The sequence below is a fragment of the Monodelphis domestica genome, chromosome 2 (assembly GCF_027887165.1).
Source record: "Monodelphis domestica isolate mMonDom1 chromosome 2, mMonDom1.pri, whole genome shotgun sequence".
In the NCBI taxonomy this organism is placed as follows: domain Eukaryota; kingdom Metazoa; phylum Chordata; class Mammalia; order Didelphimorphia; family Didelphidae; genus Monodelphis; species Monodelphis domestica.
The window spans coordinates 411,685,410-411,701,886 of NC_077228.1; the positions used below are offsets into that span (position 1 = coordinate 411,685,410).

General features: G+C 38.0%; 1 protein-coding gene and 1 long non-coding RNA gene across 19 annotated transcripts in view; one reads left to right on the forward strand and one right to left on the reverse strand.

Annotated features, from left to right (window-relative positions):
* LOC103092767 (uncharacterized) overlaps nt 1–16,477 on the forward strand; it is a 124,435-nt gene that overhangs the window by 66,742 nt on the left and 41,216 nt on the right. The window contains exon 2 of one of the 2 annotated variants that reach the window (XR_008916685.1): nt 1,661–1,803. The exons of the other annotated variant lie outside the window; for it this stretch is intronic. This is a non-coding gene — a long non-coding RNA (uncharacterized LOC103092767). Of the gene's footprint in view, nt 1–1,660; nt 1,804–16,477 lie in introns of those variants that run through there. 2 annotated transcript variants of the gene reach the window in all.
* MAP7 (microtubule associated protein 7) overlaps nt 7,477–16,477 on the reverse strand; it is a 249,148-nt gene continuing 240,147 nt past the window's right edge. For 9 of the 17 annotated variants that reach the window (XM_056818866.1, XM_056818858.1, XM_056818857.1 and 6 more), the window contains one exon: nt 11,655–12,535. In XM_056818866.1, coding sequence (XP_056674844.1) covers nt 12,295–12,535 — 241 coding nt within the window. In that variant the 3' untranslated portion in view covers nt 11,655–12,294. Of the gene's footprint in view, nt 8,291–11,654; nt 12,536–16,477 lie in introns of those variants that run through there. The other 8 variants (XM_056818865.1, XM_056818860.1, XM_007484613.3 and 5 more) reach the window with 1 other exon arrangement.

Below are 16,477 nucleotides of genomic sequence, written 5' to 3' on the forward strand. Positions count from 1 at the left end.
GCTTTGTGAGTTGGGGAAGTCACTTAACCCTTTTGGCCTCAGTTTCCTCATCTGTAAAATGAGCTGGATTTGGAAATAACCAACTACTTCAGTGTCTTTGCCAAAAAAACTCCAAATGGGGCCATGAAGAGCTAGACTCTATTGAACAATTGAACAATAAAACTGTCTCAGTCAGTCAATCATCAGGAGTTCCCAATGTACTCTCAACAAGGTGCTACCATCATGATCTTTGGGGTGATGCCCTTCACAACCTAGACAAAAGCCTACACCAAGTAATCTTCTCCAGGTAATTAGGGAACCTCTTCCTAACCTTACATAGGTATTTTTGGAATCAGTGGGTAAAGAAATTCCTTCAAGTACCCTTTTACACAGAAGTAAAACAATAACAGTTTTTTGTAGAATCCCCTGTATTGCTGAACTGGCCCAGTTGTATGTTTAAGTGGGATACATTGGCAACTACCTCAAATGAGTTAATCTCTGCAAACTTTCAAGTGCTATATAAATGTCAACTATGATGATCCTCAGACATCACAGTTTACCTATTTATAAATTTACGCCCAACATAAGGCTAGTGTTGAATGAAGATTAACAAGAACTGTGGACCATAAGGGAGGAAAAAAATCCCCAAATTAGAGACAGTAAAGATAACTGACTGTGGTTATAATGGGAGGTGAGTTTGGTTTTCTTCCATGTAAGTAATGAGGTTTGAGTTTGAGGTTTGAGTTTTTGGAACTGATCTGATATTTAATTGGAACAGGGAACTCCCATGAGAAAATGCCTTCAACTAAGAGAATTACATTAGACATTAAAGTGTCTAGCACAGTGCTTGACACCCACTAGGCACTTAATAAATGCCTGTTCCCTTGCTCCTTTACAGCAATGCAGGTCAATAACTAAGTTTAACTTACAAGTTAAAAGTCTGAGTTGTCTTGGGGGCATTGAGACATCATATTATTTGCCCAGCATTATACAAAGTCAGCATGTACAAGAAATAAGGTATGAACTTAGGTGTTCCAGCTCTCCATCCATAATAAATATTCTCTAATCTAGAAGTTGTTGGGTTTTTTTTTTTGGTAATGGATTATTTTGGCCATCCGATGACACCCAGAGACCTCTTCTCAGAATATTTTATTTTCTCTTTTCTTTTTTCTTCTATTATTTTTCTTAAAATAATATTTTATTTTTTCAGTTTTATTTGTATTATTTTTTGCAAAACACACTTCCACATTGGTCATTGTTGTAAGAACAAAGTCTTCTATAACCAAAATCCCAAAACAAAATGCTAAATACACTGATGAAAGATGACTCTACCAGTTCTTTCTCTGGAGATGGATAGCATTTCCCATCATGTCTTTCAGAATAATATTTTAAAGCATAAAATAAAATGTGTAAGGCCACAAAGGAAGCCAAATATATTATGCCTAAGGATAGATTCTCTGACTGTATGGAAACCCATGAATCCCATGTTAAAGAACCCATATTCTAGTCTTTTCCATCTCTGCACAATTTCAAGAACCTTAAATCATTTGTCAATTTGCTAACCAGCTCCTAGCTACCAACTGGGCACACGATTCACTTCAATGGGCTGGACATTTTATTTGCCTTTGTTACAGAAGGACAGCCATAGTTTCACTTTGTACTTTCTTGCTTCTTCCCACAGGGTCCACAGTTCCCAGTATGTTGGGTAGAAAGGATGAATTCAACTCAGGTGCCCGGTGACCCTGGCAAAGGCCAAAATGGCTTCATTTCTGGCTGCTTTCGTGATCCAAAGATTGCAAATAAATTTCTAATTGTTTTCCCTCAGAGGTTATCTGTCTATTTACATCTGTCCAAGTGAAATGCCAAATGTGAAATGTCTTGAATAGGATTTCATCAGTGAGTCACTAAGCAAATATTGGGTCTCTAGACTCCATAATGCTGCCAAAAATTGTTCCTGGGAAAACACTCTCTTAGGAATAATGGGGCAAGGCAACAGACTTCAGGTTTGGCCCTAAAATGCAAATGAGACTTGCTTAGGGAAAATACATACATACAGCTGTGCCTGGGGTTTTTGTGGGGAGAAGGTAGTTGAAAATAAAGGCTAGAGTGAGCATGGGAAAAAGGCTAGTGTCTGAGACCACAATGGAACCCCAGGACCTCTTATCTCTAGGCACAACTCTGAATCTTCTGAGCAGTAGGGACTAAGGGTTAAGTGACTTGCCCAGAATCACGCAGCTGGAGAAGACTTGAAAAATACATTTTCCTCTCCTTTTTGCAGAGGTAGGGGCCTATAGGTATTTAATATTTTATATACTATTATTGTAATTGATATTTTAGCTGATTTTCTGATTTGTACCCTCCCCTTTAACGTTTTTTTCTCCAAAAGTATAAGGGTAATCACTGATTGAGTCAACCAACCATCCCTTTAATCCATTTATCAGGTGAGAATTTTGATTGAACAAATTTGAGATATAAACCAGGTGTTTCAAGGTATCTGCTTGGCTTATGCCTTTAGGGGTTGGTATAAACCAGGAAACTAATGTGGAACTGAGGATTCAAGAGAATGGTGGGCTAGAAGAGAGCAGCTCTGGCTAAAGCCCTCAGAATGAGTCACTTAGGAGGGGAAAGAGAAACTGCTGTCCTAGGTCCTGCTTTGTCTTCCCCATTACAACTATCTGGAAAAGGACCAAGGCCAGAGGATTTGTATTTTTCCCATCATCATACTAGTCCTAACAACATCCCTAGAACACCTGACCACAGTGTCTGTATCAGAACTCAATGAGGATAGACTGAATTCGATGAGGAAAGGCAGATTCAGAGCTTTACAGGAAAGATGCCCAGGAGAACCATTACACTGGAGCCAAGGGGCAAAGCTTGAGGATTCTAGCAAAAGAACTTTCCAGATCTGTGTTAGACTCTTTGCTACAAGTGCCTAAGCCCGCATCAACCTTCCTGAGCTCACCTGGCATATGGGACTTCAGCAGTGTCTTGAAGGAAGTCTATAAGGAGAGGAAGGAATATTGCCCAGGCATTGGGGATAGTCACTCTAAAGGTATGGAGATAGAAGACAGTCTTGTACAAAAATAGGGGCTCAATGATACATCATCATAGGTGATATATGCTACGGTTCATTTGTTTCAGTTGTGTCTGATTCTTCATGACCTCGTTTGGGATTTTCTTGGCAAAGACACTAGATGGGTTTGCCATTTCTTTCTCCAGTTCATTTTGAAGATAAGGTAACTGAGGCAAACCGTGGTTAAGTTACTTGGCCAGGGCAATACAGACTTAACTTGAACTTGGGGAGATGGGTCTTCCTGATTCCAAGCTCCAGCACTTTATACTTTGCATGCATAGATGCCCTAATAGAAAGCATTTTAAGTTTCCAAAATGTTTGCATTCATAATTTCATTTGATCCTCATAACAATCCTATAAAGCAGGTGATATCATTAGCCCTATTTTACAAATGAGGAAACTGAGGATGAGTAAGGTTATGTGATGTGCTCAAGATCGTGCAGCCAGTGAGTGTCAGAGAAGCCACATTTGAACTCAGATCTTCTGGGTTCAGGTCTAGTTTTCTAAACATTACACCAAGCTCTCTCTTTAAGTCCTTGACCATCATAGGAGACCTTGAATCATCATAGGAAATCAAGAATCAAAATTGCTATGACTCAAAGGGCAATGGAGAGACACAACAGTATAAGTAGAACACAACATATTACCAGTGTTGATTTGCATTAAAGAAGTCATGTGAAAGGGGTAGCTAAATGACTAAGTGGTTTGAAGGCCAGGGCTGGAGATAGGAGATTCTGGGTTCAAGTCTGACCTCAGAAACTTCTTGGTTGAGTAACACTGGACAAGTCACTTAAATCCAATTGACTACCCCCTTTTTGCTTTTCTCCTTGGAACTGATACTCAGTATTGATTCTAAGACAGAAGAAAAATAAAAAGTAAAAAAAAAAGTCATGTAAAAATATAATCAGGAGAATATATGATTGGAAACTAAAATCAACTGGTCACACAGCAAGGGAGAAGAGGAAGATAACAAATGCACTCTAAATAATAAACTGGTACTTAGGAAAAGGTAGAAACCCTAGAGTACAAGTTGGTAAATTTGTTTCTTCAATTTTTAAAAATTGATACTCAATACTGTGTATTGGTTCCAAGGCAGAAGAGCAGTAAGGGCCAGGCAAGGCAGGTTAAGTGACTTATCCAGTGTCACACAGCTAAGAAGTTTCTGAGGTCACATTTGAACCCAAGATCTCCTGTCTCCAGTCCTGGTTCTCAAATCACTGAGCCACTCAAATGTCCCCTTCTTCAAATATTTTGATAACTGTTTTTCAATATAATTAATTATAATTCTTTGTATTTTATGCATCTAAAAAGCATGATTCTGAGAAGCGGTTCATAGGCTTCACCAGAATGACAGAGGTTAAGAAAACCTGTTTTAGTTAGAAAGTAGAAGAATCCAGTGGTCTGGAATCAAAGGAGGACAGTCTTGGAAGGAGGGATTAATGAACCATGTGAAACATAGGACCTGGGTTCAAATATTGCCTCAGATACAGTGGATTTTCGTGACTTCATTTCTTGTTTTCACAAACCATAAAGTAACAAAGAATGTCCTCATTTGTGTTGGTGGAAGACCTTACACCGATGAAATCCCATGCATCGATATTGACATAATACATTATGTCATAGGATTAATGTCATAGGTGATGGACCTAGTTAGAAATACCTGTATATGAGGTAGCTAGAGGGCACAGTGGACCTGGAGTTAGGAAGACACAAGCTCAAATTCAGCTTCAGACACATGCTACCTGCCTCTTAAACTCTGACTTAGTTTCAACTGTAAAAATGGGGATAATAGCACTTAATTTCCGGGATTGTTGTGAGGTTCAAATGAGATATAATTATAAAGTTCTTAGAAGCACAGTGACTGACACATAGTGTGGCTCTGTGTGTGGTCTTCTATTAGAAGAGAAGCTCCTTGAGGTAGGGACTGTCATTTCATATTTGTAACCTCATAGCTTAGCACAGTGCCCAGCACATAGTAGGTGCTTAATAAATGATAATCGACTAGAATTGCTTTTGTTATTAGGGAGGGTTCTAAGAATGGGGTAACTGGCAAGTGTTCTTAAAAAAGTTAGTAAAACATTAAAAAGAAAACCTTCATCAGGAGAATTTTGCAGTAGGTGGTATATTGAAATAACTTGCTGAAGTCAGAATATTTTACCGAGTTGTTGATTCTAATAAGGCAAGATTTCATGCCTTTTTATTTTTTAATACCTTGCTTTGCCATTCAACATTTCTAGCCCTGCATACACCGGTGTTGGTTAGACTACTGTTTATCTGAGGAATATGTGAATTAAGTTTTAAGTCATCCAACTGAAGTGCAAAAACCTTTTCCCAGACAAAACCAAGTAAGATATAAGAATAGGAAGGTATTTAAAATATATTTATTAAAATCTTATTCTTCTCAAACCTTGAATGTTAAAATGCTACACGAATTTTAAAACTTTCCTACTCCATTCATATAAACTTGTGAATTACACATTAAAGTGCCTTTTGGGCACTTTTAATAAATGTTTGCTGACTGATTAATTGAAGAAGGCTAATTTAACTTTGTGCATAATGTCTATAATATAAACTAAAGACATTTTATTTTTTGTTCATTACTAAATACTGCTCCCTAGATCTCTTTTGTCAGTTTAACCATCGCTATTTGCAAAAATGGCTACTCCCAAATGCAATTTGCTTTTAATTAGAAACGTGTGCTTTCAATGTAGTGCCTGGAATGGGAAGACCATATGGAATGTCTTTTGGGGGGTTTCAAGGTAACTTTTTTTTTTAACCCTAACCTTCTGCCTTAGTATCAATTTTATGATAGAAGAGCAGTAAGAACTAGGTAAGCATGGTTAAGTGACTTGCCCAGGGTCATAAAGCTAGGAAATGTCTGAAAATTATATTTGAATCCAGGTTCTCTTGACTCCAAGCCTAGCTGCCCTACCCACTGTGTCACTTAGTGGCCCTGTAACTTTTCTTCATTGGCTTATCCATTTTCTTTTGGTCCTCCTTCAAAAAAAGTCTCCAGTTGCATTTGTCTCTGTTACTGTATAGTAACAATTATGAACCACTTATGAAACCAAAACATTCATAATAAGATCAAGAAACAGACTGTTGAGGGACTCTAAATTAATCTGTGTTATGAGAGGCAATGCCACATGGTGGGGAAGGACAGGGCAAATACTAATACATGTAGACGGGGAGCTATGGCAAGTCATTTCAACACTCAATGTCAAAGGAAATCCTGTTAAGAATGAAAGGTATAGGACAGATAGTTGGCTCAGTGGACTGAGAGTCAGGCCTAGAGATGGGAGGTCCTGGGTTCAAATATGACCTCAGACACTTTCCAGCTGTGTGACCCTGGGCAAGCCACTTAATCCACATTGCCTAGCCCTTACTGCTCTTCTCCCTTGGAACCAATACACAGCATTGAACCTAAGACAGAGGTAAGGTTAAAAAAAAAAAGCCTGAAAGGCACAAAAATGCTGTCAATATCTACTGGTGAAGGGAGTTTCCACAAGAGGAGTTGAAATCACAGGTCTATACTAAAAAATAATGATGTAAATCATTTATATAGCATGTTGAGGTTTTAAAAGGTACTTTAGAACATATGAGAAAGTTCTAAAGCAGTCTCTGGAATAATACACAAATTAGATGGTTAAAATAAAAAAAAAATGGCCCTAATACACAGTGCTTGGGCCTCTATGCTATACCAATCTAAAGAAGTAAACTTACATAATTTGGGCAAATGTTCATTTAATATAACATGGACAATGGGGAAAAACAGGAAAAAAGAAACTTGGACTATTTTAAAAAATCTAAATCGTAAAATATTACTAAACAACATAGAAATAATTTTTTTCTTACACACTAATAGACAACATATTTCCCACATGATTTCAGTAAATTAATCTTTTTATAACAAATTCACATCCAGTAGTGGCCACCAATTTAGTAGGGGGGGAAATAAGTTTCGTTCCAAAAACTTCTTTTGAAAATAACTTGTTATAAAATGGCTTATTAATGTTTCCTGCATAATGTATCAGTCATGAAGTTATGAAAGTAAAAGGGGGAAAAAAGTGCAAATTTCCTAGTCAGGAGTAAAAACAGAGTAACCTTTGAAGAATTGGGGTAAACAGATTCAATGAGGTAGCCTGAGCTAAAACCATCTTGTAGTCATGTTAACAGAATATTGAACAACATAAACATTCTATTGGATAGCATTTGCTTTGAAACAAGCAAAACCAAATGCTCCTTTCAATTAAAGAAAAATCCATTTGATTTTGATCCCATTCTCTTCCCCTACCTCCCCCACTCTCATGATCTGATGAGGCAAGTCAAATCCATCCCTCCATCAGAATTGACAGAAATCCCAAATAACTATCATTGGTGCTCAGAGAACAAAGGCAGCTAAAAAACCAAGTTTACAACAGTCATTTGCCCCATTTTTCTAATTTATTTGATTTTTTTTTTAAACTGGACAAACTTCATAAATACATTATTTAAGAGTACAGCAGATTATTTCTCATTCATGAAAAAATAATGCTTTCCATTTTTTCACATTTTAAAATGTTTTTGTTTGTTTTCTCAAAAGAAGATTCAAGAAGAAAGTAATGATGGCTGAATTTACAGAATGTCCACATAGGAGGTGCCTTTACAAGAACCTGATATAGAAGCCTATCATTTGCCCCTACAAATAGAGCTCAATGAAAATATTTAAACAAAACAGGCTTAATTTAAACACCCCTTCCCCCCATTAACTCTATTTGGGAGAGCAAGGAGGTATTTATTTTTTCAAGTATTAGATTTACAAATTTTTTTGTTGCCAATTTCATATTATACCATTTAAAACCAAGATGTCCACCTGAAAAATCATGCCTATCATCCCAGTTAGCCCATCCCTTTCAAATCCCAGTGCATTTGGTCTTTCAAAGAATGTAGAACATATTGATTTGCTAAGAAGGAGCATGTTTGGAAAAAGCCATTTAAAAGTGCTGAGTATATGAAGCATGACTTATTTTTTTTCTATTGGCAAAAACTATTAGAAAGGCGGTCCAGTCTATTCCCCAAAGTTTCTTTAGCTGGTTTTGATAAAGTCTCTTCAAAAAGATATCCAAGAAATCTTTAGAAAACTGGAGAGAGGAAGGGAAAAAAAAACACTCCTTCATAGCATGGAAGGAATTCCATTAACTGTAGAAATGCTCATTAAACTTCACCTTTGGTTCTTCAGAAGAAATGGTCATATAACTTCTATATTAGGAGACAGGAAAAAGAAATATGTTATGAAAATCACATGAAAAACCTATTCAATGAACATAAAATAGGGTCTACCAATAGGGTTCATACTTAAAAAAAAATAACCCTTATTTTCTGATTTAGTATCAACTCTAAGACAAAAGGGTAAGGGCTAGGCAATTGGGCTTAAATCACGTGCTCAGGGTCACACAGCTAGTAAGTATGAGGATAGGTTTGAACCCAGGTCCTCCTGACTCCAGACTTCTTAGTTGCCCCTGGGTTCACACAAACTTAAATTCAAATGATCTGCAACAATCACCAGGAAGACAAGGGATCTTTAATTTGTAAAACTATGTCATTTTATTGTTTATATATAACTAAACAAACAAAAAGATATTAAAAGCCACAAAGGGGGCCCCAGTGCTAACAAGAGATGGGCATTGGATTAAGTGCCTAGAAAGGGGATTCTCAGTAGACTTGAAAGAGAGAAAACCATTTATCTGAGACGTTTCTGGAACAATGTTGCTTAAATTTAGAGATGGAACACTGGAATTCTTCCCTTTCTGATTCCATGCAAGAAGAAATTGGGAAATTGTTTATCACATAAGAAGGAATACTATTGCTCCTAATGGTTTAATAGACAATTGGAAGTTAAAGAAAGTGATTTGTTGCCCGTCTACTTAGCACACTCAATGGCTCTTTTCCAGTTTTCATCCTCCTGGACCCCTCAGAATCACTTGACATTGTCCACCATGTCCATTTTTCATTGGCTTCAAAAACACCATCTGCATTTTTTCCTTGCCTGCCTGATTGTTCCTTTTCTCTCTCTCTTCTCCCTCCTCATCCTAACCTAAAGGTCCTGTTCTTGGCTCATTTTTCTCTCTATTTTATCTTTCTTGTTAAATTCATTTACTCACTTGCCTTCAGGTTTCACCTCTTTGCAGTTCACTCCCAAATATCTCTCACTTGACCTGCTCTCTTTCCCAAGCTACACTTCATCTTTAGCTGCCTTTAGGACATTTCTATCTACTTGGATTTTTTAAGGACATATCACAGGTCCAAAGCTGAGTTCATCTTTTCTCCACATCTCTCCTCCCTTATACAATTATGTATCAATCCCTATTGATCCTCTCTGTACAATATATCTTACATCTGTCCATCTCTTCTCTTTCAGTTGTCAGCATCCTCCTAGAGGGCTGTAATAATTCCCCTAATCTTATTTTTCTCCCTCATTCTTCATACAGCTCACAGACTGGTGTTCCTTATGCAGAGATCTGATCATGTTCCTTGGTTCAAAACCCTGCTAAGTAAAACTCAACTTCTTTAGTCTGGCATTCAAGGCCCTCCCCAATCTGGTGCCACACTATTTTTCTACACTCACTTTATATACTCTATTCTCCAGCCAAACTTGGTTATGTTCTGTATCCCATGTGTGGAACTTTTGGGCTTCTGTTGTTCTTTGCTCATTCTCTCTACTCTTTCAACACAGATACACACCCAAATACTTGTCCGATTATGGCTTTCCTGCCATGACCATTCTAGCCTTTTTTTCCGCCTTTTCTTCCTCTGACCTTGTTGGGTACTTTGCCACTTATGTGTCATTTAGCTTTCTGCTTATTTGTGTTATATCCTTGGGTGACAGTATAGACTCCTTGGTCTTACAGAAACCTGGGAATACCTCTGGCGTGCTGTGGGGATGGATGTAGAACTATACATGTTTGTGTAATTTTGTTTTTCAAAGACTTCAGTTTCAAGTCCATGTCAAACTTAAAACACCAGGGCCACTAGGAAGTCTGTATTTCAGCAGGATAAACATCCCTGATTATATCTGCTTTCTTGGCAGGGGTCAAGGTTCACATATGAGATGGTACAAAGCCATCTGCCTGAGCAGAAAGGTAAACAGAAACCAAAGAAAGCTTGAAAGGAAAGGAATATAGCAATTTGTCTATTTGTTCTTTATTGGCGGGGGTAGGGGGAGTAGGGGGACTAAATCTGTGATTTCATTGGTTTAGGGAACTCTCCATGGAGAAACTTCTCCAACTAATCCATATTGACACTACCCTTGAAAATTTAGATTCTTAGTTATCTGAAGTATAGGACTGCACAGCCAGCAGGTATCAGAAGGAAGTTTTGAACCCACATCTTCCTGACTCCAAGGCTAGCTCTCTATCCACTATATTATAGCCTCTATAGCCCACATTTTTTCCCCTTTACTTTCAGTCTTAGAATCAATACTGTGCTCTGAGGAAGAAGAGTGGTAAAGGCTGGGCAGTGGGGATTAAATGACTTGTCCAGGGTCACACATCTGGGAAATGTCTGAGGCCAGATTTGAATCTAGGACTCCCTATCTCCAGACTTGTCTTATATCCACTGAGCAACCCAACTGCTCTTAATCCACTTACTCTTAAAGCCCCAATGATGGGCTTGACTATATGACTGTGACAGTCATACAACGGGCTGTGTTACCTGCTGTTCACAATAATTACTTTTGACAGGAACCACTTGGGGCTGAGCCAAGACATATGATGCACCAAATATCATGACCCTGACTTTCTAACAGCTGCTCCCTCTGCGCAAAGGCTTCTGACTATCCATGAGCCTTAGAGATTATGGCATGGATAGAGGCAGGTACTTTCAATAGCAGCTACCCTGTTTCAAATAACTTCAAATCTAGCACAAGGATTTGCAGACTGTTAAATTCAAATGATCTATATTGCATTATTTCAGAGTCCACACTATATCCACATCAAAAGGATGGGAATTTCTTTGTGACTTTTGACCTTTCAAAATGAAGGAAAAATGAGACCTCTATGGGGAATAACTGGTAAGAGGAAAGGAGGCTTAGGCAGTCCGTGATGGCTCTGAACAGCTGTCATGCTGAAGAGTGAGTGGATGTTCTCTGGCTTTAGAGGATAACACTAGAAACAGAATTTGAGACGCTGGAAGGGACCTCACCTCACAGACATCTAGTCTTTCCATCCATGAAAGGAATTCTCACTACAACGTAGACAATAAGTAGCTGTTCCGCTTCTATTGCAAGCCTTCAGAGGAGGGAGAACCCAGTACTTATCCAGGCAGTCCATTCCACTAATTTATTAGGCAGTATTTCTTGATATCAAGTCTAAATTTTGCCCCGCACTGGCAATTTTCAGTCACTGTTCATAGAACTAACCCAATCCCTCCTCCATAACCTTCCTTCAAATTCCTCAGGATAGTTATATCTCTTCTGAGTTTTCTACTCTCCAGACTTAATAGCTATAGGTAGAAGTAGCAAGAAGCAGATTTCTGGTCAGTATACAAGGAAGACAGAGTAAGCCCAAAATGAGCTTTCAAACAATGAGTTTCTCATCAGAAATATTCAGCTTAAGCAGAGACTGAATAAATGAATATAATTTAATTCAATTTAACAAACATTTATTAAGCCCTCTATGTGCCAGGTGCTGAAGATACAAAGACAAAAATAAAACAGTCCTTGCCTTCAAGAAGCTTACATTCTCTTAGGGGTATACAATAGTTTAGTCTAAAACAAGGTAGGGAGTCAAAGGAGGAAGGTAGAGATTCGGCAGAATGCTTTGAAAATTAGAGGATGGAGAGGAAATGCTAACACTAGGTTGAATCCAAGAGGGCTTCATGAAGTAGGTACCACCTGAGCTAAAATTTAAAGGAAGAGAAGGATTTCCAAAGACAGTGATGAGGAGGCAATTGTTTTCCAGGCTTGGATAAAACAGCTTGTGCAAATACATGAAGGCACAGATAGAGCAGGGATTCCTGCTTTGAACAGGAGGTTAGTCGAGACTTTAGAGGTAATTCATTCATTCTACTGGATGTTGTCCATTACAACAATTTTCAGTGGAGCCTACAAAGTCACTCTGTTTCCTCCACCAGTTTATGGAAGCTTTGAACTCCAATCTACGAGCCCCTTTGGGTGACACTCTGGGGCAGAGCGTATAGTCTCCATACCTTATATAAGGTACCAGGCAAATGATTTTTCAGTTTTCTGACAATTGCAACAACTGGTCCTAGGCAAACTTACCTGCTGTTTGCTGTGTTTGAACACTATCTACCTGAGGCAATGGCCCAAGAGTTCCCTTATCATCAAAGGCCAAAATTGGATTCAAAGGAATTTCTGGGCTTCCATCACTGTCTGTGATATCCAATCTGGATGGTTTAGATCCAATGGGTAAGTTTATAATTTCTTCAAAGGTGTCATTCTGAAGAGATACTCCATTTTCATTTGGTTGATTTTCAGTATTGAGGGTACTAGAAGACATTGAAAAGGATACAGTAAAAGGAGATTTAATGTGGAAACTAAAACAGACATTTCTTTTTTAGGACGGTCAACTACTGCTTCCTTAAAAACACATTTTTGCAACATTAATTCATTATTTTATTAATAGCATAAAAGGTAATATCTGCCAGATTTTTATTTTTCTTACAATTACATTTCTGCTTTTTGACAAAGGATCATAAATTTAGAGCTGGAAAAGACCTCAGAGTTGAGTCTAATGTTCTTATTTTCATTAAAAAAACAAAACAAACCTTACCTTCTGTCTTAGAATCAATATTAAGGGCTAGGCAATGGGGGTTAAGTGACTTGCCTAGGGTCATATAGCTAGAAAGTGTCTGGGGCCAGATTTGAACCTATGACCTCCCATATCTAAGCCTGGCTTTAAATCCACTGAGCTATCCATCTGCCCCCATAATTTTCTTATTTTCCAGATGAGGAAATTGAGAGGTAGGGAGACAAAATGCCTTTCTCTGTGTCATTGAAATCATTAAGCATCAGAGCCACAATTCAAACCTATGTCATGTCCTTCCCATTGTACCATAATGCCTCTCTTTCTGGCTCACATTTGAATGGTGATTTTCAACATGCTAAGGAACTTGCTCAAACCCAGGATCACAGCAATTATAACAGTGAACACAATTTTGTATTTTAAAAACACGTGCTTTTCAAAGCATTTCCTATGAAATAAGACATGCAACTGTTACTAGTCCCATTTTATAAAGAATTGGTCACTGTGATTTCTTGCTGGAGTCAAGACTTCAACCCAAATTTCTTGGGTTGCAACACAGTCAAATGAATGATCCTTTACTCTTGTGTCTGGTGCTATTTTCATGGCACCACACATTGGTCACTTGATGTTTTTCAAGCTATTCAAGAAAACCAGATGTTCAAAACTACGTATTTATCTCTTCATTTCTATTTAACATTCCCTTCCCCCCCCCCCCCCATTTTATTTATTTATAAAACTCTACTGGTTCTTGGTAAGGGCTAGGCAATTGGGGTTATATGACTTGACTAGGGTCTCACAGCCCACAAGTGTCCAGAAGAGACCAGATATAAGCATAGCTATGTCCTCCTGACTCCAGGCTTGGCTCTCTATCCACTGAGTTACCCCCGTCCCCTCTTTCCCTTTTAAATCTGCCTTACTATCATCTTTCCCAATACTCTGAGAAGAACATTACTCTCTGGCTATTTATTCTCAGAGCTATATTTAACCCTATTCTTTTCTATGACCCAGATTTAAGTGGTTACCAAATTCTATCACTTTTCTTTCTAAATAATCTCAGTTTCCCACATTCTTCACAATTTCCACTGGTAAAGTCCTGGTAAAGGAACTACTCAGCTATCTCATGTCATAACCCAATACCTTTCCCCTAAAAACCAGATCTTTCTGGAAAGGCATTTTGATCATGTCTTTCTCCTGCTCAGCATACTCCCCTCATTTATATCTATACACTGAGAGCAGAGTCTAGACGAGGCATTTATGTGCCCTAGTCCAGGTTTGAAAAGCTGGGTCCCCAGTAAGTTACCATTCACCAGAGCCTGAATCTTTATGGCAACTTGACATCACAAGGTAAATATCAATGTGCTATGAGAATGGAATTTTCTGATGTTAAAAATGTGCATATAAAAATGTAGTATTAGAAAGTGACCCTCAGTGCACCTGCCTGCTAGGTGTCATATATCCCCCACTCCTAGTCCCAGCCTTGCCCAAAACACAAAACAGCTGGATTTCTAATCATTCTTCCCCTTAAGATTCCCAGGTATTAGTCCATTTTCCTTGGCCTCCCATCCCCTCCTCTGTCACTGCCCCAGCCTGGCCTAGCTTGAGTTCCCTACTTATTCCTCCCAAGGGGCATCCTCTAATAGGAACAAAAGAATGTTCATTCCTGACTGGTTTCTGAGTGAGAACAAATACTGCTGTGTTTCTATTGATCATGGCATATTTTAAACTACATTACCAAGGCAACTATTTCTTCCCTTCCATCCTTCTCTCCCTATCCCAAAAGTCTATAGAGGGGACTTCAGGAACTAGCTAGTGTTACTTTCACACTTGGCAAATGGATGGGATCTTTGTTCAAGTCCTGGGCATAAAAGAGGGGCCCATATAAATATAAGATGTTTTTGGCCAATTATTAAAGATAAGTATTTCTGAGCACTTAAGCAAAAATAATATAAAATAAAACTTTGTAGAACTTTAGATTCAGTAATGCTGGATCTGTTTTCCAAGGCGATCAGGGGAAAAAAGAAAAAGAACCTATATGTTCCGAAATATTCATGGCAGCTCTTTGTGGTGGCAAAGAAAACTGAGGGGATGTCCATCAATTGGGGAATAGCTGGACAAATTGTGGTATATGATGGTGATGGAATAGTTTTGCGCCATAAGAAACAATGAGCAGGCTAATGTTTTTTAAAAATTGGAGAGATTTATATGAAGTAATGAAGAGTAAAACAAGTAGAACCAAGAGAATATTACATACAGCTACATAACTAATGTCTGAAAAATAACTTGTTCATGTTCATCTCCACTGAATAAACTGGAAAAATAGAAACACAAAAGATACAATCTATATATACATATCTGTTTGTTGGGTGTTACCTTCTGTGGTATGGAGAGAAAGGGGCTCAGATATCTGAGAATAATTGATCCTATTAAATAAAAATTTTAAAAAGTTATATACTAGAGAAAATATAATGGAATTTTGACAAGAGAAATTATATCTTACCAATCTATTCAAAGTCTTTGGAGGAGTAAATAAGCACATGAACAAGGCCTTTAACAGAGTTTCACACCAAAAGCTATTTTAAAGGAAAACAGTTGCACTGGAATTGTGTGGATCCTACTCCCTCATGATAGGCTTGGGACAGGATACAAAAGGATATATAAGAATTAATGGGCTTATTTTATTTTTAAGGGAAAATTAGTCCTAGTTTTTTGAGGGAAACTCTTCAAGAAGAAATTCTAAAAACAAAAGCAGAAGTTATTCTGAAGAGAAGGAAAAAAGGTAGTTGATTTGGATATGCAGGGAACTCACTGACCAAACTCAGAATTAAAAAAAAAACAACAACCCAACATATATAAAAGATGGAAGAGAGCCAGTAATCAAAGATAAATCCAAAAGAGTATAAAGATCTTGTAAAAACATGTGCAATTTCAAGGGGTGTTAGTTGGCTTGGACCACGATTACCTGAAAGGATCTCAGGGTCTGACTTTGCTTCATCTTAAGTTTGAAACCTGTGAGAGCAGATGTGTGGGGTGTGGTTCACTCCTGGCTTGCTCTTCACTCACTGCTATGCCTTCTGATAGCTCTGGTCCCCTCTCATCTCTCACTGCCTACCTACTTTTTGGGTTTTTCTTTTTTGAAAGTTATTTCCCTCTGTTTTTGTTGGTTCTTTCATTCCTGTATTTGTTTTGTGGTGATATTTAGCTCTTTGTCGGAAAGGATTTTCATGGTGAAAGGCATGCTTGCTGCCCTAGTTACTCCTCCATCTTGGCTCCACCCCTGAACTCCTACTTTTCATTTCTTAAAGCACAACAATATTCCATTTCAATCATATACCACAACTTGTTCAGCAGTCATCCCCCAACTGGTGGACGTCCCTTCAATTTCCAAGTCTTCGCTAACCAAAAGGAGTTACTGTAAATACTGTTGTACGCATAGGTCCTTTTCCCTTTATAAAAAAAAAAATCTCTTTGGGAGACTGACCAAGTAGTATTATTGCTAGATCAAAGAGTATGCACAATTTTAAAGCCCTCTGAACATAATTCCAAATTGCTCTCCAGAATGGTTGGATCAGATCATAAATCCACCAACAGAGCAGTAGTGTCTCAAAAGGGGGATGGTTTTTATACTGAGAAGTATACAACAAAAAGGTTAACAAGGAATATAAATATAAACTCAAATAAAGGGAAG